At 36.8% G+C, this 23,719-nt stretch overlaps 2 protein-coding genes across 3 annotated transcripts; both read left to right on the top strand.

The window, feature by feature from the left end:
• The first annotated feature begins 9,095 nt into the window (after positions 1–9,095).
• Positions 9,096–13,450, top strand: LOC131800167 (ficolin-2-like). 2 transcript variants are annotated; one of them, XM_066171357.1, is made up of 5 exons: positions 9,096–9,175; positions 10,064–10,323; positions 11,689–11,803; positions 11,877–12,297; positions 12,888–13,449. In XM_066171357.1, the coding sequence occupies exons 2-5, from the start codon at positions 10,219–10,221 to the stop codon at positions 13,120–13,122; spliced, it is 876 nt and encodes a 291-aa protein (XP_066027454.1). In that variant the 5' UTR covers positions 9,096–9,175; positions 10,064–10,218; the 3' UTR covers positions 13,123–13,449. The 2 variants fall into 2 exon arrangements, with proteins under 2 accessions (XP_066027454.1, XP_058973834.2); XM_059117851.2 differs by lacking the exon at positions 9,096–9,175 and having other exon boundaries at positions 9,996–10,323; positions 12,888–13,450.
• Positions 13,451–17,610: 4,160 nt separating this feature from the next.
• Positions 17,611–23,501, top strand: LOC131800160 (ficolin-2-like). The gene is made up of 6 exons (XM_066161029.1): positions 17,611–17,828; positions 18,135–18,221; positions 21,617–21,731; positions 22,234–22,348; positions 22,424–22,844; positions 23,243–23,501. The coding sequence occupies exons 1-6, from the start codon at positions 17,611–17,613 to the stop codon at positions 23,472–23,474; spliced, it is 1,188 nt and encodes a 395-aa protein (XP_066017126.1). The 3' UTR covers positions 23,475–23,501.
• The last annotated feature ends 218 nt before the right edge of the window (positions 23,502–23,719 follow it).

The following is a 23,719-nucleotide window of genomic DNA, read 5'->3' as shown; positions in this document are numbered from 1 at the left end:
GCGTATAATGCTTCAAATCGGACAACATTTTTGCACCTGCTAGCATAGTTATGCAATAAAAACTTAAAAACAAGCGTATATTTTCTTCCTCTTAAACTTTTGACGGGGAGGACTACACATGCATCATTTACATATGATAAAACGAAATCCATAAATTCATTACGAAAAACAAACGAAAGGAAACTGAAGTTGGCAAAAAAAGCTAGAGAAAAAGGAAAATCTACCCTCAATGATTTTGGACCAGGCTGTCTTGAAGATTCTACCCAGTTTCTTATTTCTCAACGTTTTGCGAAATGTTGTGAGGTGCAAGAAGCAATGTAAAAAACAATGCAATTGAAGTCCTAGACGAAAGCCGGCGAAAACACACTACAAGAGGCCTTTGGGATATGAAAAGACTATGACACCTATCGCTAAATCCTCTCAAACTGAACAACATCAGCCTTAACCTTTTAGATGAATATTGATATTCATCTGTCCCCAGAGTGTTCTTGTTATTTCTCTGCTGTACCACTCACGAACGTTATTCAGAACGGGTATTTTAATGTATCTCTGGATAAGGACTATGTGGAAGTCTCAATAGAAAGTTGAAAGGTTTTGTCCATGATCGATGGCAGTTGATCACACGACAAATTACAGGGAAACTTTACCGTCCCGGCCGAAAACGTATCGTCGCAGTAGTGAAGAAACAGAAACTTTTGGACTACTGGACTGGCCCGGCTCAACTCTACACCCTTTGCCCCTTTTGAAATGTCTGAGAGTTTCGTGATTAATTGAAAAAGCAAGTCCCAAGACCAGTTGCCGCAGATCCCAGGTAATAGAAGTCAGTGACGGATTCCTAACTCTGAGTTTCGTTTCCGTTCGTCGCTGCTAGGTTATTAAAATTCTTCATAACTAGTAATTATAAACCTTGAGCCGACACTTCACTAAAGAGTTTGCCAAAACGCTTCAAACATGCATGGAGTCATGTTATCTTCTGTAGTATAGTAGTTGGCGGCACCAGACCACTTTAAAAATAAGATATGAGAGATTTTTGAAAATATTGAGAGTGTATTACCTCAAATTAGTAATGAGCGCTAACGGATGATAAATATTAACTGTAAACTAAAACGAATATTCAAAATGATTAAATTACAATCTAAAAGCATACTAATATCCAAATCAAAAAGAACATTACAATTCTACAAGAAATATTGGAGTGGAATTCAAAAACTAATTGCGGATAATATCAAAACAATTATTTTGAGATAAATTTTTATGAATATTGTTTATCCCATTTGTCTACCGGAGGATACATGTCATTGACAATATCATCAACTACCCTTAGATGTGTCAAAAAATCCAGTTCATCTCACAGCTTAACTCTCATTAACGATCGCAAATCAACCAGTATTTTGTCATATGATGTGTAAGCTAAACCACATAGCGCGATTTTTTTCTTATAATTTTTTATTGCATCGTTAGTCTAAACATATCAAACTCATGGGGTACAAATAGTCTTAACATGAATGTAGTGACCACGCCCACTTCAACACCCCACTCAAATCGAGTGAAATTTTCGAATGTTTTACCATCGTGCGGATTCTCTGAAAGATGTACCTCTGAAATATTAAACTATAATATTGTGGCTTTCTTTTTCGCTAATTTTCTAACTTGAAGATTAAGTTTTTCCCTCGTCATTTTTACCTTTTCTCCGAGCGGTTGCGTGAAATTAACAAGGCGTTTTTGATCAAAACACGACCGAGCGAAGGGTCTCGGGTGATATGTCTTTTACGCAGGCACAAATTAAAAATGTACCGCCAGAATCAAAAAGAGGAACAAATTTCCTTTGTTTTGATATGCAAAGTGTCGAACAAAAAGCAGATTTACCTTCGTCAAATGGCGTTTGAAAACAGCTGTATCTTCCTCCTTTTGATTTTTCCTGTTTTGTAAACGTGAAAGCAGTAGGAGAGGGATCGGGAAACTCAGAAAGCGCTCCGGGAATTAATCTGCCATCGTTTACTTACAAGATAAACAAGTAAGATTTGTGAAGTTCGTTGAAGTACGAAGTCTAAATAAATGCCTTTTTAAAGCTTGTTTGGTGGATTTTTCGTAAACTTCCCTGATTAATTTTTCGTTTCAGCTTTCTAGTCTATACTATTTCAAAGCAATGTCAAGACGAAAACGGAGAACCATGAGTCGGTCCTTTCAACAATCGTAAACAAAGTGTTTGAGCAATCAGGTATACGAGGTGTAATAATCACCTAATAGCCGCATATCAGAAAGTCTTCAGAAAGAAAGTATTCTGTCTTCAGAAAGCTGTCAAGAAAGCTAATAATCGTGGCGGAAGGCAATTCAACGGGCCCTCGGTATCGATGTAATATCATATCGATCTCAATATCATACAGTTTTGTATCTTTCTTCCGTGGATTCGCCTTTCTAACGAGGGTGTATATTGAGGATTCATTGCAAAATCGCTTTGAAATCAAAAAACATTTCAATTGCTATTTAGAACTGAGTTAAAAAATTACAATTTTTAGCCAATTTTTGGAATAAAAAAAATACCGTTATTTATTCCATCTAGTTCACCTGTGGAAATTTCAAGAGTTATTGAATTGTTAACCCTAATAATTAGAACGAATTTGACCCCAATAAGCTCTTGTATTCTCAAGAGTCGTTATGTTGTGTCAGCTTCTTTGACCCAGTGAGTTTTTTTTCAGTATGACATCTGCAGCGCCTCCTTTGTAACCGTCTCTAAAATGAATTTCATAACATCCACGTTGTTTGACAACCAATTCATAATAGACCATAGCAAAATGCGACCTGCTTGAACTGATGGTGTCAATGGATCCACTATGAATTTTTTATTTCAGTGTCAGTGAATACTATAAACTAGATCCTTGCCACTATTTTACAAGTCCTGGACTGTCTCTGGGATGCTATATTGAAAATCACTAGCATCCAACTGGAGCTAATGATAGATATGGATATCTTTCAATTTGTTGAAAAAGGAATGAGAGGTGTTATTTCATACATAGCCAACAGATACGGAAAAGAAAATGAAAAATGCATGAAGAAATATGATGAGAAGGCGTCCTTAACCCTTTAACTCCCAAGATCTGATTGTTCATTCTTCCCTCTGACTGCTACACATTTCCATGTGAACCAGATGTGAGAAATAGGTGTTAGATCTAGATAACAACTTCTAACAAATAAATTGGAGTCTTCTCCATACCTGTTTGCGGGATAATGTATGGATATTATGGGTAGAAGTTCTATGTTAATCACTTCTGGGAGTTGAAGGGTTAAAGTATATCGTGTATCTCGATGCTGATAATCTGTATGGTTGGGCTATGAGTCAATGTTTACCGAATGATAAATTTAAATGGTGCACAGGAAATAGAAATTAGAAAGATCAACTTTGCAAAACACACAGAAGGCAGTGAAAAAGGTTTAATATTGGAAGTTGATCTTGAATATCCTGATGTGTTACGTGAGATTATCGATGACTATCCACTTGCAGCAGAAAAAATCGATGTGACAAAGGACATGCTTTCAAATTATTGTGAAGAAATAAGACACAAATACAATATATCAACGGCTCAAGTCAAAAAGCTGGTTCCATCATTAAATGACAAAGAAAATTATGAACTTATTTGAAGAAAACTAGAGTGATATCTTGATTTGGGGTTAGATTAAAGAGATTCATCGAGCATTACGATGCAATCAGTCAACGTGGCTGAAACAGTACATAGATTTTGATACAAACAAGAGAACAAGCGCTAAAAATTCATTTGTAAAAGACTTCTACAAGATTATAAATAACAGCGTATTTGGTAAAAACTGTAAAGAATGTTCGCAAATGGGTAAACGTTAAACTTGTAACTGATAACAAAAATTATAGAAATATAGCTCGAAGTCAACTTAAGTGTCATCACAAATTTTTCATGAGAATCTATAGCTGTTCATAAGATCAAAGAATTAATCACTCTTAAACGCCGGCGTATGTAGATATGTGTATTCTTGATCTTTCTAGACATAAATGTAAGATTTCCTTTAAAATTATATTAGAAAGAAGTATAGAAGAAAAGCAAGATTGCATTTTTACAGACACAGACAGTCTAACATATGAAATCGAAACCGGAGATGTGTATATAATAGTGATTACCCTGAAAACTCAACATATTTCGACAAAACCAAGGAAGTGATAAAGACAAATAATCAGAAACATTACACCACCTCTTTTTCTTTTGCCCTTACTCGAATATATTTCGGAAACATTTCAAAAATTATTATTTCGCAATAACAAAACAAGTTATGGCTCTCCGCCTTCAAGATATCATAATAGGTATTACATCACTCTCATGCCCTTTACTAAATTATTTCATTCTAATCTGAAAAATGCATATCTTGGATTGCAGAAGGACGCATGCACATCCAAATATAGACAGTTTCAAACTAAAAGTCAAAATTAATCATCAAACAGAAAAATACATTACCTCAAGAAATAAAGACTTGGGAACTTTCTATAAGAAATGGAATAAAAACTTTCCACTCTTATCTTGGGTGTTTCTCTCTTTCACTTTGCATCAGTAATAATTACAATTATTGTATTAGTTTTCCCAATAATAACTGTATTTAATTTCATTGTAATAGTGACTTTGTACAGTAATTTTAATGTTTCGATATTGTTAATATAATTAACATCGTTTTAAAACAATTATAATGAAAATGCTGACAAGAGGAATTGCGAGGCTGTTGTTGGCCAAACCCCCTTGTTTTTGCGTAGTAATTTTAATTATGTCTGTAATTTGTATTTGAAATATGATAATAAATAAACAAAAATTAAAAAAAATGAAAAAATTAACAAAATAAGAAAGTGATTGGAAATTTCAAAGACAAGACTTTTGACGTACAAATAATTGAATTCTTGGGTCTAAGAAAAAAAATACACTCTTGTACAAAAGATAATGAAAAAAGGGATAGAACAGCTAAAGAAATAAAGAAAAATATTACAAGACGGAAAATCAAGCATAAAGACCGTAAAAATATACTATTTCATAGCAAAGAAATACATCATATGATGAAAACCATTTAGAAGTCAGAATCATCAGCTTGGAAGTTAAGAAATCAATAAAGTGTCACTCAGCTGTTTTGATGATAAAATATATATTCACGAAAATAGTATAACTAGCTATGCGTATGGACTTTATAACATACGAAACTAGAATGAGAAAAAAAAACAAGAAACATGGTGTCACGCCACAGCAGTGGCGGTCTACATACAAGTGCCACAAGTGCTGTCTATTTAATGTGTCGAAGGCATTGCTACAGCTGAATGACTTTCAAAATGTTTGACAACAGTCAATCCATTTTTATCAAACTATAAAAATGACAACTTACGACCTAATACTTTTTGTATGGCAAAAAAAGCTTGTCAAATTTTCGCAGTTGCCTTACTCGTCTTTTTTTTAACCAGACATGGCGTGTTTATCCAGTCAATAAAGTTACCAGAGATAAATCCTCTTTTTTTGTTCTCTTGAAACCTGTCAAATGCTCGAATGAGCCCTTACAATATCTTTTTCATAAACAGTGTCGTACACCATCAATTCCGACGCGTGGGTAACCACTATTTCAATTGTCGTATGAAATAAACTGGTTAGTATCTGGGTTTATTATCCAACCGCACAAAGTAGAGTACAAATAACACGCGAATAGAGTACAAATATCCTGCGATATTATACAGTTACTGGACAGCTGGTTATTTTGTACTGTAAAAAAACGTGTTTGACAGGTTGGCTGCACTTGTCTGGTGCCGTATTTACTATCTGCAACATTGTTCTTGGTTCACAGCCCTCAGCTTCTCAAGAGCTGGCAGCGATTCCTGCGGAGCTTCGTCGCCATGTGATTGAAACGGGTGATGAAAATTTAAATGTAGTTTTGAGAGATTCTTTTTTTTGTATGCTTAGAGATCATCCATGTCTTTAAGAGTTTGTCTCACGGTAGATGCTAAGCTTTGTCACTGGCGATAAATTATTCATCACTTTTCATCGATAAATGAACACTTCTGTACTTGCAGTACTTTCAAATGTGCACGATTTGCGCATCGTTTTGAAACCTTGTGACAAGTTGACGTCTCATAAGCCAATCCGACGCGAACATTATGCAAGATTATGTCACAAACCGCTTCTCTGTGTGCTTCGCTTTTCCCGCCTTATAGAAGTGCATTAAAAATAAAGCAGTTGGATAATAAATAGCTTGTTAAATGTTTTGGTGTGTATTATCGCTGAGTACTTTTACTCGTTGTTTATATTTTGACACGCGCTGCGGGCTTGTCAAAATCTGGCACGAATCGTAAAAGTACTCAGCTACCCCCACACCAAAACGTTTAATAGGATATATATCTTTCTCTTCTCAGGAGCTGATTTTATCAAGATGCATCAGCCGCCTGCTGATTTTTCAACTACCATAATACCATAATATCATGACCTCGGCAAAGCTCCTGTGGTATTACATCGTTGATTTCCTGTTTCTCTGAGAATGTCACGCAGTGGAAAAATGTTGTGAGATCATATCGTTAGTCTCCTACAGTATTCCAAGGCTTTGATATAATAAAAATAATTGATTCCATCAGATGCTTCTATTAAATAATTCTATCAAATGGAAATTAGTAAAAAGAACTGGCGTTTGTACAAGATCGCTTTTTCAAAGTGATCTGGTACGATAAGTTAGTAGGAATTATTGCGTATTAGGTTGATAAGTTAGTAGGCATTATTTGTATAGGTAATTACATAATATAGGGTGTAATTTGGAATAAATAAGCACGAGTAGATTTTTTCAAAGACTAACAAAATTGCACAAGCCCGTAAGGCGGGTGCAATTTGTGGTCTTTGAAAAAATTTACAAGCACTTATTTATTTCAAATTGCAAAAAAAGCAAAAGAAATGAAAAGTAGGCAAAGAAAGCTAAAGAAAGGAAAACTTTATCTTAAATTATTTTGGAACGGGCCTCCTTGAAGGTTCTATCCAGGGTGACTATTTTGACCCTCTGATGAAGATTCTCATTTCTCAAACGTTTTGCGAAATGTTGCGCGATGCAAGACGCGATGTAACCAAACCATGCAATTGAAGATCCTTGCCGAAAGCGGGCGAAACACACCACAGGAGGCCTATGGGCTATGAAAATAATGTGACAGCTTTGCTAAATCTTTTGAAAAAAATATTTAAATATCGATACTCATCTGTCCTAAGAGTGCCAGAAGCGATGTGAACAAGCTATGCAATTGAAGATCTTGGATTAAAGATCTTATGTAAACGTTTACTTTTCTTCATTATACGCTTTCTGACGATAAAGACTACACATGCATCTCTGTTTAATATATTTTTCTTTATTTACTGTTCGCGTAACCGTTAGAATAATAAAAAGGCTAAAAATGTAGCTTATACTGTCATTAAGGATTTACTAGGATTCTCCCTGCAGTTTGTAGTGGAAACATAAGGACGAGAAGTCCAATGGCCGTAACATCATTGTAGCTAACATCATTTGGCGCTCCGGCCACGCAATACGTTCGTCTGTTCTTCTCGATTTATCCTTTCTCCGCCATTATTGGCGACGTGTCTTCACAATTTTCTACGTCACAACTTTGTAACATGATCGTTCTGACTGCGCGCTTAATGTAGACACTTTTTGGCCGCCAAGTCAGGTAGCACCCCACTTAACAAACGATAGAGTCTCATTAACTTCCTGTTTTAATTTTGGAAATTTCCTCTGCCATCCTAATTAAGCGATCGAAATTAGGTAAACGTTTATTTTTCTTCATCATAAGCTTTCTGACGGTAAAGACTACACAGGCATCTCTGTTTAATTTTCTTTTTTTTATTTATTGTTCGCGTAACCGTTAGAATGATAATCAAAGTGCTCTGTGAGCAAACTCGTGAAATGACACATGATTTTTTAGATTATGTTTAATGTTATCTGAATTAGGGAATTTTGTGGTTGATTGTCATATCTAGAGTACGAGCAGTAGGTCAGTGTTCGCTAATGTAGCAAAGAAACAAAGTAACGTTGGAATAAGAAGGCATTACAATTGAAATGATCATGCTATTACATTTGACAAGGTGGATGATGTCATGTGTTTTAAACGTCTGTCATTTTTGTTTCTGGTTCAAAAGAAAAGGTTGGAAGTAAATGTGGTGAAAAGTGAAATTTACTGTCTTTCGTTGTAAATATTAGAAAATCAAGGTAATACTGTCTTAATGAAACATTAACGATTCCCTTTTTATCAAATGAGACAAACGGGAACGAGTTTTGAGTGATACAACTAAGCCAAGCCTGCCACCGTCATTTTGGATCTCCGCATGGGTAGATTTAAGTCACGTGCTACGCAACGTATAATCAATAACAAGATAGAATTTCATTTCAGGCCTATTTATCAATTTTGTGGTGTGTAACTTTCGCATTTTAGTACGTTGTATGTATGTTGAATCTTCAAATTGTCTTGAAACTTAAAAGAAAATTGTTCTTTAAAAATTCAATGAAAATCGGTAGCTAAAATTGTTTGTTTAGGTGTTATTTGATTTTCGTGTTGACTTGTTATTTCGTCAGTCGCCGGCATCTTTTGTTGCTTCACACAGGAAAAACACACGCGACGAAACGTAATGATCAATTTTGTCCTCAATCTCACGCCATAACAGAAAAAGCTTTTGAACATCTGTAAACTCCGAGCGCTTCGCAGTAAGTGATATTTTCAATGAATCTTCGGATTGTTTTCAAGTTCAAGGATTGTAAATTACAATTTTATGAAAAACGAAGGTTGTTCTGTTATTTCAGTGTGAATCCTTGCATGCCTGCCAGTCGCTGGCGCCGCTTGTTGAAACTAAAACGAAAAAAAAACTCTTTTAAGATTATCATTGGCTTCTTTTTCACCCCACCACTATTCTTAGCAACAAAGGTCGCCATTTCGTCTGTTTATTGCTCGCCAAAAACTATCAAATGCACTCAAAAGCCTAAAATCCAAAAAAAGTTTACAGGAATCGACCAATCGAGCGAGCGAGCGAGCGAATGGCATTCCCCACATCGTATCTATAACTCGCTCTTGCGCATGCGCGCAATTCACGAGTTAAAAAGGCTACTATGGCACAACTTTGTAACGTGATCGTTCTGGCCGCTTAATGTAGACACTTTTTGGCCGCCAAGTCAGGTAGCACCCCACTTAACAAACGATAGAGTCTCATTAACTCCCTGTTTTAATTTTGGAAATTTCCTTTGCCATCCTAATTAAGCGATCGAAATTAGGTACACGTTTATTTTTCTTCATCATAAGCTTTCTGGCGGTAAAGACTACACAGGCATCTCTGTTTAATTTTCCTTTTTTTTTTATTTATTGTTCGCGTAACCGTTAGAATGATAAAAAGGCTACTATGGCACAACTTTGTAACGTGATCGTTCTGGCCTTTAATGTAGACACTTTTTGGCCGCCAAGTCAGGTAGCCCCCCACTTAATAAACGATAGAGTCTCATTAACATTTAATTTCGGAAATTTCCTTTGCACCTGCCAGCCTAGTTAAGCGATAGAAATTAGGTAAACGTTTATCTTTCTTATCATAGGCTTTCTGACGGTAAAGACTACACAAGCATCTCTGTTTAATATTTTTTTTACTTACTGTTCGCGTAACCGTTAGAATGATAAAAAAGGCTTAAAATATAGCTTATATTGTCATTAAGGATTTGCTAAGATTCTCCCTACAGCTTGTAGCGGAAACATAAGGACGAGAAGTCCAATGGCCGTAATATCATTGTAGCTAACATCATTTGGCACTCCGGCCACGCAATACGTTCGTCTCTTCTTCTCGATTTATCCTTTCTCCACCATTATTGCCGACGTGTCTTCACAATTTCCTACGTCTCATTAACTTACTGTTTTAATTTTGGAAATTTCCTTTGCACCTGCCAGCCCAGTTAAGCCGTAGAAATTAGGCAAACGTTATTTTTTCCTCATCACTAGCTTTCTGACGGTAAAGACTACACATGCATCTCTGTTTAATATTTTTTCTTTGTGCCGTTGTGTACGGCATAAACCGTATCTCAGAGCCAGATTTGAAGGCTGTTAACTTCGCTGACAAGATAAAGGGGAAAAAGCTGACTGGAAGCCTCATAAGAGAGGTAGAGTTGGATTCGGAAAGTTCCTGTCAGTTAGAGTGTTTAGGTAAAGAGCGATGTCAGTCTTACAACTTTGGAACCATAATGACCGATTCAAAGAAACTCAAGTGTCAACTAAGCGGCTCTGATCGATTTGCTGGATTTGCTAACTTTACTGAAGATAACGATTTTATTTACAGAGGAATAAAGGTATTTGAGGTACTTTTTCGTAATGTTACAGCAATGGCCATTGACTGGGTGAAAGACTCTTATTATCGTAAATTGTAGGTGAATTTATTCGGAATATCTTCTAAATTTACTGTCAGCACTATTAGAATCGCAGAAAGGTCGTTTCGCAACCTGAGCGGGGTTGAAAAATTTATGTTCGATAAAACGAGGTCCAATAATTTATTGGGAAAAACAAAAGAAAGGAAAATTGGGCAAAGAAAAATAAAGAAAGGAAAAGTTATTTTGGACCGGGCCTTCTTGAAGGTTCTATCTAGGGTGACTATTTTGACCCTTTGAGGAAGATTCTTTTTTCTCAAACGTTTTGCGAAATGTTGTGCGGTGCAAGACGCGATGTAAACAAACCATGTAATTGAAGATCCTTGAAACACACTACAGGCAGCCTGTGGGCTATGAAAATAATGTGACACCTTTGCTGAATATTTTGAAAAATATTTATATCGATATCCAACTGTTCCAAAATTGCCAGAAGCGATTTGAACAAACTATGCAATTAAAGATCTTAGACTAATGCCGGCGATAACACACTATCAATCAATCAACTTTATTTAGTGTCTAAAACTTCTAGTTAGCCCGAAGGCCGACTAATCGGGGATACTCCCTATAAAATTACAAATAAGTTAATTTAATTTAAGTTAAAATAAGCTACAAACTTTAATTATGTCTAAAATTATAAACACACTTCGGACAATTCCCTGTACAGACGTAATTTGAAACTAGGTTCGCGAGGTCTTTTCTTCGGATGTTTGAGACGAATGATGCCAGAGTTACTAAATTGCCTGTCGCTATGTCCAAGTTTTGACCACAAATATGGTCCAAGATATCTTAGGGAATGTTTGAGGCTTTTGGGATATAACATGGCGCCCGTCGCTAAATTTATTCAAACTAAACAATGTCACCCTTAACCGTCTGGATAAATATCGGTATCCATCTGTCCTTAGAGTATTCATGCTTTTATTTCTCTGCCCTACCACTCACGAAAGTTACTCAGAATCTGTGTTTTAATGCATCTCTGCATAAGGACTATGCGGAAGTCCCAATAGAAAGTTGCATGTTGTTGTCCATGATCGATGACACAATTGATGCGTTAAATAACATACCTTGGTCTTATTTTTAACACCAATCTTGCCCGAGAACGTTTTTGCGTTCTTTTACCCGGCTTAAACCATTTGAAACGTCTCATCGACGAAAAATTTCGATTCCTTAAATCTCTTCTTTAAAAAATCACTCGAAGAAAGTTTAAGAAGCGCTTGAGAAACACATACTCTTTAAAAACCCTTTTTATTTGAAATATAGAATAATTCATGTAAATGGAATTTTTCTTTACAGAGTGCTTGTGAGGAGGACAGTTTTCAGTGTGGCGAGAAAGGAACCTGTATTCCGAACTATAAAGATGGCAGCGTACGATGCAAATGTGACAATGGCTATACGGGAAAACCTTGCAGTAAGTTTAGATGTCTTACTGTTTGATTATCTCTAAGATAATTTTATAATCCTCCTCATTTTCTTCTCAACAGAAGCGAGAAGTTGCTCTCAATTGTTTCAAGATGGTCTCAATTCCAGTGGTGTGTACACCATCAATCCAGATGGCGGTAAACCAATACAAGTATTGTGTGATATGAATAAGGACAATGGAGGTTGGGCCGTTTTTCAGAGACGTTTAGACGGCTCCGTTGACTTCTATCGTGGATGGGAATCCTACAAAAACGGCTTTGGAAATCTGAATGGTGAGTTCTGGCTTGGAAACGACAATATACACCGTTTGACAGACTCTGATGACGTCATGCTGAGAGTTGACTTGCAAGACTTTGAAGGGAACATCACTTACGCTGAGTACACGACTTTTAAGGTGGCAGACGAGGCCGACAAGTACCGGCTTTTGATTAGAGGATACAATGGTACTGCTGGTGACTCTATGACTGAGAGACATTCCCTAAGGTAAATGAAATCGGAATCACAAAGTGCAAAAAGAATATTATCTAAATTCGGTGTTTGCTTTCGAATACTAGCTGACCCTAACCCTATGGCTTTCGATTGGAGGATACAATGGAAGGGCTGGTGACTCTAGTACTGCAATGCTACATCCATTGCTGTAAGAAACCCTCAATTACCAGTTTCCACTGACGAAGGGCGAACGTCACCTTTGTAAATATTTAGGGTGGCCAATTTACATTAACAAATCCGTTGATAAAACCAAAATTACCTCAATTACTAGGTTTATTATGAATTTGATATTGAAATTTTACGCATGATCCCCAAAGAGTGGATGTCATAAGAAAGGCTGGTGACTCAATTAAAGTGCATTCAAAGAACGGAGATGATCCATTACCGGCTGAGGGGAAGCACGTTGTGATTAATGGTACTTCATTAGTATACTGACACCGAACGAAACTGAAAATCTTACCAGGCTTTGATTGGATTTCAAACCTGAAGCCGGATGTTCCATTCGCACAAACACGTTAAGTGGTGTTTAAATATATATTCAAGTATGTTAGAAACAAGCTTAAACGAACTTTTTTTCATTTCAGCAATATGCAGTTTTCTACAAAAGATCAAGACAATGATTATCGTAATGACCTACCCAGCTGCGCCCAACGTTTTAAGGGAGCCTGGTGGTACAGAAATTGCCATTGGTCCAATCTGAACGGATTATACCTCAATGGTTCCCATGCCACTTTTGCTGATGGAGTCAATTGGTACACCTTTAGGGGGTATTATTACTCACTAAAACGTACCGTGATGAAAGTAAAAACGAAGGCATAAGGTGATGTCTGTGCAAGAGTGAACGAAAAGGAACCAATTTGAACTTAAACCCCCGCTAAACCTAGCTCAGCAAGTAAATACGTATTTATGATGACACCCGGCATTAAATTGAACTGAATTTTTTTGATGGCTTTTAATACAAATTATACCGACGAAGCAACAATTAAGTGTAGCCGTATGTAAAAGTTTTTATGAGTTTAATCATATAGGAGCCTTTGGACTACAACTTCGATTAGCAGTTGAAAACTGCAACCAGGATTCTACATGCACCATTTGCATTGAAAATTTATATTGACTTGTATTCGAGAGGATTGCGAAGCATTAATTAAAGTGAGAGCAAGTCCCCTAATTTATTGTTCGCTTAACAGTTATAATACTAAAAAACGGCTGAAAATTTGGCTTATATTTTCATTAGAGAATTGTAACCAAAATTCTCCAAACAGCTTTAACTTGATAATCTCCATTGATTTGTGTTTCATTCTTCGGAAGTAGTAGAAGCATTAAAGACGAGAAAATTAAGTCCGAAGTTCAATGACCGTAATCTCTGGTATATGGAGATTTGAAAAGAGGACCTGCCCTCCCATCAGACCAAGCGAATTTTCTGAGTTCCGTTCCCTTATATTTCCGTTCAGTTAATCACTTCACATTTGATCACACAGAAAATTACAGGGAAATTCTACCGTCCCGGCAGAGAACGTATCGTCGTAGTAGTGAAGAAACAGAAACTTTTGGACTGCCGGACTAGCCTGGCTCAGCTTTGCACCCTATGCCCCCTTAGTAATGTCTAGGAGTTTCACAACTAATTGACAAAGCAGGTCCGAAGTCCATTTGCTGCAGATCCCTGGTACATGGAAATGAGTGACGGATTTCTAACCTCCGGTTAGTCCGAACCAATCTTCTGCGTTTCGTTTCTGTTCGTCGCCGCATAGGTTATTAAAATTCTTCGATACTGTTGATTATAAGCCTTGAGAAATTTCACTCAAAAATGTATCAAAATGCCTCAAACAGGCATGGAGTGATGTTATCTTTGTTGCCTGTGTTTTTGTTCTTCGCCCTTTTTTTGCATACAATCAATAATGGTTGTAATCGCCATTAATTATACAACCTCACAAAATAGATAAGTAGATAACACCAGCTCTGGCCTCTAAGAAAATTATTGTTATAAACGGAGACATTCGAATAATAACATTTAACTTCGAAGCCGTTAACTTTGATAGAGATTAAAGAAAAATTGGTCTGAATGGAAGCGTTTGCAACGAAATAGAAGAAGACTCATAAAATTCTTGTCGAATACAAAGCGTGGGAAAACGTGTTAAGATGAATGTCATACAACTTTGACAGCAATAGCAAGAAAATGTCGAAAACGACATTTGAAAAAATTTGATCAATTTGATAGGCTGAACAATTTTAATAAAGATAAATAATTTCTTTCCAAGAGGTAAAGACAGAATATAAACTTACTTGTGTCGAAGAATCATCGAAATGGTGATAAAAGCGTTTTGTTGTAAAAAAAAAAAAAAAAAAAAAAAAAAAAGCTGCGATATTCATCAAAGTTTGTTTTACCTTTTACATAATCTTAAAATTCGAGTTTAACTCAAATGAAAATAGAGTCTCTTATTTGACGGGCAGATCCTGGTATGGAGGTAAACTTCTCCATTGGGGCGAGGAGGCCATCAAAAATTAATTAGCAGAAATATTATTGGTAATACAAAAGAAATTCATCAATATCCTTAACTTTCTTTAAGTGTAAATTGACCCGCCACTCATAACTCAGACAAAATTTCTCGGTAATTCTTTACAATAGAGCCAGCCTTTTGGCAACAACAGAATAATCGTTGAACCTGTATGGCTTCAAAGAAGGTTTCCCTTCAGTTACTTGCAGTTCGTCCTAGATTCCATGAATTGTTTTCAGTTATGTATCATGTTTCTTTTCGTGGTTTTAAAGAGGCTCTCGTGGAGTGGCCTCTCAGATGTAGGTAGGAGGATTATGATTTTATTTTTCCACACAATTTATTATTCCTATAGATCCAGTTAAGTCCACCATAATTTTATACTTTTTATTCATTGAAAGATAAATGCAGGTTTTAGATTTTTAGTTCAATTTAAATAATGGCAACTGTTTGCTAAACTATACTGTTTTTCGCCAATTATTTTGATCTAAACTAATCTAAACTTTAAAGACAACAATTACTTTTTATCAAAAATAAACAAGTTTCGAAAGCAAAGCCCATGGCTCAAATAAAAAAATATTTTTATCTTTATTTCATCACCCTTTCTAACCGGTTTTTGCCAAATTATGATTGAATGTGTGATCTTTTGATAACCTCCCAAAGTCGGTGCACCAGTCTTTTTACATTAAGCCTTCTTGTCTCGCAGTGGAGCTCGCTGTCAAGTCATTGCGAAACTTTTTCATTCATAAAGACACCATAAAATAGTATGGCTCATAAAGTCGGTGCCACAAATGTTCCAAACTGAAATGTAGGGTTTTAATCGTTATTGTCTCGCTGTTAACTAAAATCGGAACGTTTCTATTTATGAAGAATCCATACAAGAAACCAGAAATTGTTTGCAATTCTTAAAAATCAATAATTGATAGTTGTACTGTGTTGTGAAATTTAAATAGTTCCATGCATAAAAAAGAAGTTTGAAGAGCCAGTTGCAAACAAGGCTCTCCTAAATCACGCGATCAGCACACCGAGAGCAAAGACAGCCGAGATTTGTGAAATACAATGTTTCATTGAAGTCAAATGTGAATCATACAAGTTTGGTCCAAATGAGGATGGTGGTTACTTGTGTGACATGAGTGATTCCGATGGTGTTAGAGATCCAGACGACTTGAGGGTACGGCAAGGCTCCGTTTACCGCGCAACAAAGGTATCATGGGTAGGGAATGTAGTGAATAGAGAAATTGCTTTTTCATAAAGATGAGTTTCTTGATTTTTGGACCACGAAATGTTGGCTCCAAACTTCGCAAAGCTCGGAAAAACCTCTGGACAGCAATGGAAATTGCATGTATTGGCTTACGTTCTGATTGGACATCAAGAAAACTTCGCTAACTCTGTATTTTGTCGTTGCCTGCTTCAAGTTGTAAAACTAAATTAATACAGTGACTTATGGTCATATTACAGTGCGGGCAGAGCCGATTGGGCCATGTTAGACGTTATGTAAATGTAGTAGCTGTGAGTTCCTGCTAAAATTTTTATCCTGCCAAGAGGTTGCGTGTAGGATGATATTTGCAAAATTTTCCATATTCAATTAGAAACTTCAACAAATTAACAAAGAAAATTTTCCACTTTTTCTTTATTTGATACCTTTATTCATGTAAAGATCTCTTTGTCTTCTGAACATCTTGCGAAAAACCAAAACAAACTGGTTCTTTTTGTTTAACTTACGCATTATTTTCTTTTGCATTTCATTAAAGAATCCATGTGGTACCGCTCAGTGTCCTCCAAACTTATGATGTTATTCAGATTTTGAACACGAGACCTATCTCTGCGTTTGTTCACCGGGATTTACTGGAGACAAGTGCGAAGGCAGGTGAATGAGTGTAATAAGTTTGGCATTGCCTACTACATAATCCTGTGTCGCTCCCTTCATCAGTTTTCAAAGAGAGATTTTTCGAAGAGTTTTAGAGCATTTTAAATTAATGAGTAACACATCGAAATTAAAACATGAGGCACACTCCCGATCAATCACGGGTTGGAGGGGGAACATGAAAACTAAATTTCGTTGACTCAAACGATCAGTAATGCTGGAGGTAGGTTGATATTTTGTGTATTTGGACGAGTGCACAGACGGGAACCATGCCTGTCACGTGAACGCCATATGTAACAATTCTGAGAGGTCATACAGCTGTTTGTGCAAGGATGGATATAAAGGCGATGGGTTTATATGTGAAGGCGAATATTTATCGAGTTTTGGTTCCAGTTGAAATATAAATTAATTTCTACTCCAGTAGGTAGAGAATCTATTTTAATAAAGGCAACTGCAGTGGGATAGAGGATCCCCTGAGGCTGTATTGAGTAGTGCCACTCTTTCTAAAGACAAGTTCAGGGAGACATCTAGGAGCCGAATAGTTAAGCACTTTCAACATTTCCTTACATTTTGAGCTGACTCGCTGAATGTCTATGATTTCCTTGCCTAAGGAACCGAGAACTTCGGTTCCGTGATGCTTTTACAAATTTAACCGGGCAAATTGATGAATAAAGTGAGGTGGTTTGTTTAGTTGTTGTTGTTGTTGTTTTTTTTCGTTTGCTCCTTTTTTGCTACTATTCTACTCCTATAGAACGAAAAAGCTGCGCCGAACTGCTTCGAGACGGTTGGAACTCCAGTAGCGTATATACCATCAATCCAGATGGTGGCAATTCAATCCAAGTGTTGTGTGACATGACAACGGAAAGTGGAGGTTGGACCGTTTTTCAGAGACGTTAGGACGGCTCTGTTGACTTCTATCGTGGATGGGAATCCTACAGAAACGGCTTTGGAAATATGAGTGGTGAGTTCTGGCTTGGAAACGACAATACACACCGTTTGACAGACTCTGATGACGTCATACTGAGAGTTGACTTGGAAGACTTTGAAGGGAACATCACTTACGCTGAGTACACGACATTTAGGGTGGCAGACGAGGCTGACAAGTATCAGCTTCTGATTAGAGATTACAGAGGTACCGCTGGTGACTGCATTGCTGGGAGACATTCCTTAAGGTAAATGAGATCGTAACCACAAAGAGAAACTAAATATGATCCAAAATCCTATGTGTATAGAGAATTGATAAACTAATTGACTGATTGTTTAAGAGGTGGCATGATTACCGGTAATTGAAACGATTTTGGACTTAGTGATTAAGAGGCTGACTAAATAAGTTTTTGACTGACTGATGATGGATTGACAGATTGATTGACTGATGATTTCCTGTTTGATTGATCGATTATTTGACTGAGTGATAAACTTATTTTCTAATTGACTAAATGACTGATTGATTGCCTAATTGTTTGAACGATTCATTATAGCAAGATGTTGTTTACGACGAAAGATGTGGACAACGACTTGAGCGTTGACAACTGTGCACTGTTGTACAAAGGAGCTTGGTGGTACAGGTATTGTCATAATTCTAACCTCAATGGATTATATCATGGAGGATCATTCAGTGATTCGTATGCAGATGGTGTCTCTCGGAATTCTTTCAGAGGAAATTCATACTCACTGAAACGTACCGAGATGAAAATGAAGCCTTCAAATTGAAAATAACTAAATAGTGCTAAAAGCTGTGCCTCACAGTTTCATGGTGGAGTACCATCACAGACGTAGAGCATTTTTAATTAAAGCTAACAGTAGTTAATGTTAAGAGTAGTAGGTCCGGAATATATCTGGTATAGTCAATTTGGAAAATTTAGGGCCCTCAATGTGAAAAAGCTAGTTAGTTTTTAGATTTGCCACACCTCTCTGACTTAGAGGGCTATATTAACTTCAACTTTTTTGTTGAAAAGGAATGGCTTGCATTTGTGTCTAGTCGTAATAGTTTATTCCAAAATATGAACCTTAAGAAAATGACATCATATGTAAGGTATGTTTGGAGACTGAAACTTTGGTTAGGAGCAGTAATGCATGTTGATTTAAACTTTGATAAAATTCGACTCGTTTTGAAATTTCTAACTAAATCACTCAGGAGGCAAAATGTATTTCAAGACGACTATTTCAATAACGCTTTAGTAGGATTCTCCCTGCAGCTTGTAGTGGAAGCATAAAGACGAGAAGTCCAATGGCCGTAACATCATTGTAGCTAACATCATTTGGCACTCCGGCCACGCAATACGTTCGTCTCTTCTTCTCGATTTATCCTTTCTCCACCATAGTTGCCGACGTGTCATCACAATTTTCTACTTCACAACTTTGTAACATGATCGTTCTGACCGCGCGCCTCAAGGTTTTCTTCGTCACAACTTTGTAACATGATCGTTCTGACCGCGCGTTTCATGGAGACACTTTTTGGCCGCCAAACAAACGATAGAGTCTCATTAACTTACTGTTTTAATTTTAGAAATTTCCTTTGCACCTGCCAGCCTAGTTAAGCGATAGAAATTAGGTAAACGTTTATTTTTCTTCATCATAAGCTTTCTGACGGTAAAGACTACACATGCATCTCTGTTTAATTTTCTTTTCTTTATTTATTGTTCGCGTAACCGTTAGAATAATAAAAAAGGCTAAAAATGTAGGAAAGGTCGTTTCGCAACCTCAGCGGGGTTGAAAAATTTATGTTTGATAAAACGAGAGCCAATAATTTATTGGGAAAAACGAAAGAAATGAAAAGTGGGCAAAGAAAGCTAAAGAAAGGAAAACTATATCTTTAATTATTTTGGACCGGGCCTTCTCGAAGGTTCTATCTAGGGTGACTATTTTGACCCTTTGATGAAGATTCTCATTTCTCAAACGTTTTGTTGTGCGGTGCAAGACGCGATGTAAACAAACCATGTAATTGAAGACTCTTAACGAAATCGGGCGAAAACACACTACAGGAGGCCTCTGGGCTATGAAAATAATGTGACACCTTTGTTAAATCTTTTGAGAAAATATTTAAATATCGATATTTATCTGTCCCAAGAGTGCCGGAAGCGATGTAAACAAACTATGCAATTGAAGATCTTAGACTAACGCCGGCGATAACACACTATCAATCAATCAATCAACTTTATTTAGTGTCTAAAACTTCTAGTCAGCCCGGAGGCCGACTAATCGACGACACTCCCAATAAAATTACAAATGAATTAACTTAAGTTAAGGTAAGTTAAGTGAAAATTAGTTAGCACTTCTTAAAATATATATAAATATCTAGACTTCCATATATATTTTAAAATACGGCGCCTTCTCGAAGGTTCTATCCAGGGTGACTATTTTGATCTTCTGATGAAGATTCTCATTTCTCAAACGTTTTGCGAAATGTTGTGCGGTGCAAGACGCGATGTAAACAAACCATGCAATTGAAGATCCTTGACGAAAGCGGGCGAAAACACATTACAGGAGGCCTATGGGCTATGAAAATAATGTGACACCTTTGCTAAATCTTCTGAAAAATTTGTTTAAATATCGATATTCATCTGTCCCAAGAGTGCCAGAAGCGATGTAAACATACTGTGCAATTGAAGATCTTAGGCTAAAGATCTTAGGTAAACGTTTACTTTTCTCAGTCATTATAAGCTTTCTGACGGTAAAGACTACAAAAGCATCTCTGTTTGAATTTTTTCCTTTATTCACTGTTCGTGTAACCGTTAGAATAATAAAAAAGGCTACAAATGTAGCTTATACTGTCATTAAGGATTTTCTAAGATGCTCCCTGCAGCTTGTAGTGGAAGCATAAGGACGAGAAGTCCAATGGCCGTAACGTCATTGTAGCTAACATCATTTGGCACTCCGGCCACGCAATACGTTCGTCTTTTCTTCTTGATTTATCCTTTCTCCACCATAGTTGCCGACGTGTCATCACAATTTTCTACTTCACAACTTTGTAACATGATCGTTCTGACCGCGCGCCTCATGGTTTTCTACGTCACAACTTTGTATCATGATCGTTCTGACCGCGCGCTTAATGGAGACACTTTTTGGCCGCCAAGCCAGGTAGCCCCCTACTCAACAAACGATAGAGTCTCATTAACTTACTGTTTTAATTTTGGAAATTTCCTTTGCACCTGCCAGCCTAGTTAAGCGATAACGTTTATTTTTCTTCATCATAAGCTTTCTGACGGTAAAGACTACACATGCATCTCTGTTTAATTTTCTTTTCTTTATTTATTGTTCGCGTAACCGTTAGAATAATAAAAAAAGGCTAAAAATGTAGGAGAGCTCGTTTCACAACCTCAGCGGGGTTGAAAGTAAGGAAAACGTTATCTTAAATTATTTTGGACCGGGCCTTCTCGAAGGTTCTATCCAGGGTGACTATTTTGACCCTTTGACGAAGATTCTCATTTCTCGAACGTTTTGCGAAATGTTGTGCGGTGCAAGACGCGATGTAAATAAACCATGCAATTGAAGATCCTTGACGAAAGCGGGCGAAAACACACTACAGGAGGCCTATGGGCTATGAAAATAATGTGATACCTTTGCTAAATATTTTGAAAAAATATTTAAATATCGATATTGATCTGTCCCAAAATTGCCAGAAGCGATGTAAACAAACTATGTAATTGAAGATCTGAGACTAACGCCGGCGATAACACACTATCAATCAATCAATCAACTTTGTTTAGTGTCTAAAACATCTAGTCAGCCCGGAGGCCGACTAATCGACGACACTCCCAATAAAATTACAAATGAATTAACTTAAGTTAAGGTAAGTTAAGTGAAAATTAGTTAGCACTTCTTAAAATATATATAAATATCTAGACTTCCATATATATTTTAAAATACGGATTAAAATATAATAATTTCTACCTATACAACAATATACAAACTTTAAGTATGTCTAAAATTCTAAATACACTTCGGACAATTCCCTGTACAGACGTACTTTGAAACTAGGTTCGCGAGGTCTTTTCTGCGGATGTTTGAGACAAAGGATGTTAGAGTTTGCATTTGTCTGTCGCTATGTCCAAGTTTTGACCACAAATATGGTCCGAGTGAGGGAATGTTTGAGGCTTTTGGGATGTAACATGGCGCCTGTCGCTAAATCTATTCAAACTAAACAATGTCACTCTTAACCGTCTGAAAAAATATCGATATCCATCTGTCCCTAGGGTATTCATGCTTTTATTTCTCTGCTCTACCACTCACGAAAGTTACTCAGAATCCGTGTTTTAATGTCTCTCTGCATAAGAACTATGCGGAAGTCCCAGTAGAAAGTTGCATGTTGTTGTCCATGATCGACGACAAAATTGATGCGTTAAATAACATCGGTCTTATTTTTAACATCAGTCTTGTTCGAGAATGTTTTTGCGTCCTTTCACCCGGCTTAATCCATTTGGAACGTCTCATCGACGAAAAATTTCGATTCCTTTTATCTCTTCTTTGAAAGAACCCCCCAAAGAAAGTTTAAGAAGCACTTGAGAAATACATACCCTTTAAAAACCCTTTTTATTTGAAATAAAGAATAATTCATGTAAAGGGAATTCTTCTTCACAGAGTGCTTGTGAGGAGGACAGTTTTCAATGTGGCGAAAAAGGAATTTGCATTCCCAACTATAAAGATGGCAGCGTAAGATGCAAATGTGACGATGGCTATACGGGAAAACCCTGCAGTAAGTTTAGATGTCACTTTGTTTTACTATTTTACAAGAACTATTTTATAATCCTCTTCATTTTCCCCTCAATAGAAGCGAGAAGTTGCTATCAATTGTTTCAAGATGGTCTCAATTCCGGTGGTGTGTACACCATCAATCCAGATGGCGGTAAACCGATACAAGTACTGTGTGATATGAGTACGGACAGTGGAGGTTGGACTGTTTTTCAGAGACGTTTGGACGGCTCTGTTGACTTCTATCGCGGATGGGAATCCTACAAAAACGGCTTTGGAAATCTAAATGGTGAGTTCTGGCTCGGAAACGACAATGTACACCGTTTGACAGACTCTGATGACGTCATGTTGAGAGTTGACTTGGAAGACTTTGAAGGGAACATCGCCTACGCCGAGTACACGACTTTTAAGGTGGCAGACGAGGCCGACAAGTACCGGCTTTTGATTGGAGGATACAATGGTACTGCTGGTGACTCTATGGCTGAAGGACATTCCCTAAGGTAAAGGAAATCGGAATCACAAAGTGTAAAAGGAATATTATTTAGATTCGGTGTTTGCCCTCGATTACTAACTGACCTTAACCCTATGGCTTTCGATTGGAGGATACAATGGCACGGTTGGTGACTCTGTAACTGCATTACTGACTAACCCTAACCGTATGAGTATTAACATATCGATTGAAAAATTGTTTAATAGGAGGGATGATTAGCGGAAACAATATTAAACTTAATGATTAAGAGACTGACTGAATGATTGATTGACTGATAAATTGAATGATTAATTGACTTATCAATTAAATGACTGATTAATTAACTGAGTGATTGACTTATTGCTTAATTGATTTCCTGATCGATTGACGGACTGATTGATTGCCTAATTGTTTAATGATTTCTCATAGCAATATGTCGTTTACGACGAAAGATGAGGATAACGACTTTAGCGGTCAGAACTGTGCACTGTTGTTCAAAGGAGCTTGGTGGTACAACGATTGCCATCATTCTAACCTCAACGGCGTATATCATGGAGGATTATTCAGTGATTCACCTGCAAATGGTGTCTCTTGGAATTCTTTCAGAGGAGCTTGGTACTCCCTGAAACGTACCGAGATGAAAATGAGGCCTTCAAACTGAAAATAACTAAATGGTGCTCAAAGCTGTGCTTTACAGTTTCATGGTGGAGTACTATCACAGACACGGAGCATTTATAATTAAAGCTAACAGTAGTTAATGTTCAGGATAATAGGTCCTAAATATATATAGCATAGTCAATTTGTTTTCCCTTATCATTGAGGCTAATTTAAGGCCCCAATTGTGAAAAAGATAGCCAGTTTTTAGACTTACCACATCTCTTTGAGTTAATGGCTTTAGTAAATTCA

The sequence above is a fragment of the Pocillopora verrucosa genome, chromosome 1 (genome assembly GCF_036669915.1).
Source record: "Pocillopora verrucosa isolate sample1 chromosome 1, ASM3666991v2, whole genome shotgun sequence".
In the NCBI taxonomy this organism is placed as follows: domain Eukaryota; kingdom Metazoa; phylum Cnidaria; class Anthozoa; order Scleractinia; family Pocilloporidae; genus Pocillopora; species Pocillopora verrucosa.
Note: the sequence above shows the minus strand (reverse complement) of the source record. Positions and strands in the feature narration are given on the sequence as shown.

Coding starts and splice junctions, on each gene's coding strand:
- LOC131800167 (XM_059117851.2), top strand. CDS start 10,003: ATGCATCTCTGTTTAATATTTTTTCTTTGTGCCGTTGTGTACGGCATA. Junction 10,324..11,688: donor TTATTTACAGAGGAATAAAG/GTATTTGAGGTA, acceptor TTTTCTTTACAG/AGTGCTTGTGAGGAGGACAG. Junction 12,298..12,887: donor ACTGAGAGACATTCCCTAAG/GTAAATGAAATC, acceptor TTTTCATTTCAG/CAATATGCAGTTTTCTACAA.
- LOC131800160 (XM_066161029.1), top strand. CDS start 17,611: ATGAGTGGTGAGTTCTGGCTTGGAAACGACAATACACACCGTTTGACA. Junction 21,732..22,233: donor TGACCACAAATATGGTCCGA/GTGAGGGAATGT, acceptor TCTTCTTCACAG/AGTGCTTGTGAGGAGGACAG. Junction 22,349..22,423: donor CTATACGGGAAAACCCTGCA/GTAAGTTTAGAT, acceptor TCCCCTCAATAG/AAGCGAGAAGTTGCTATCAA.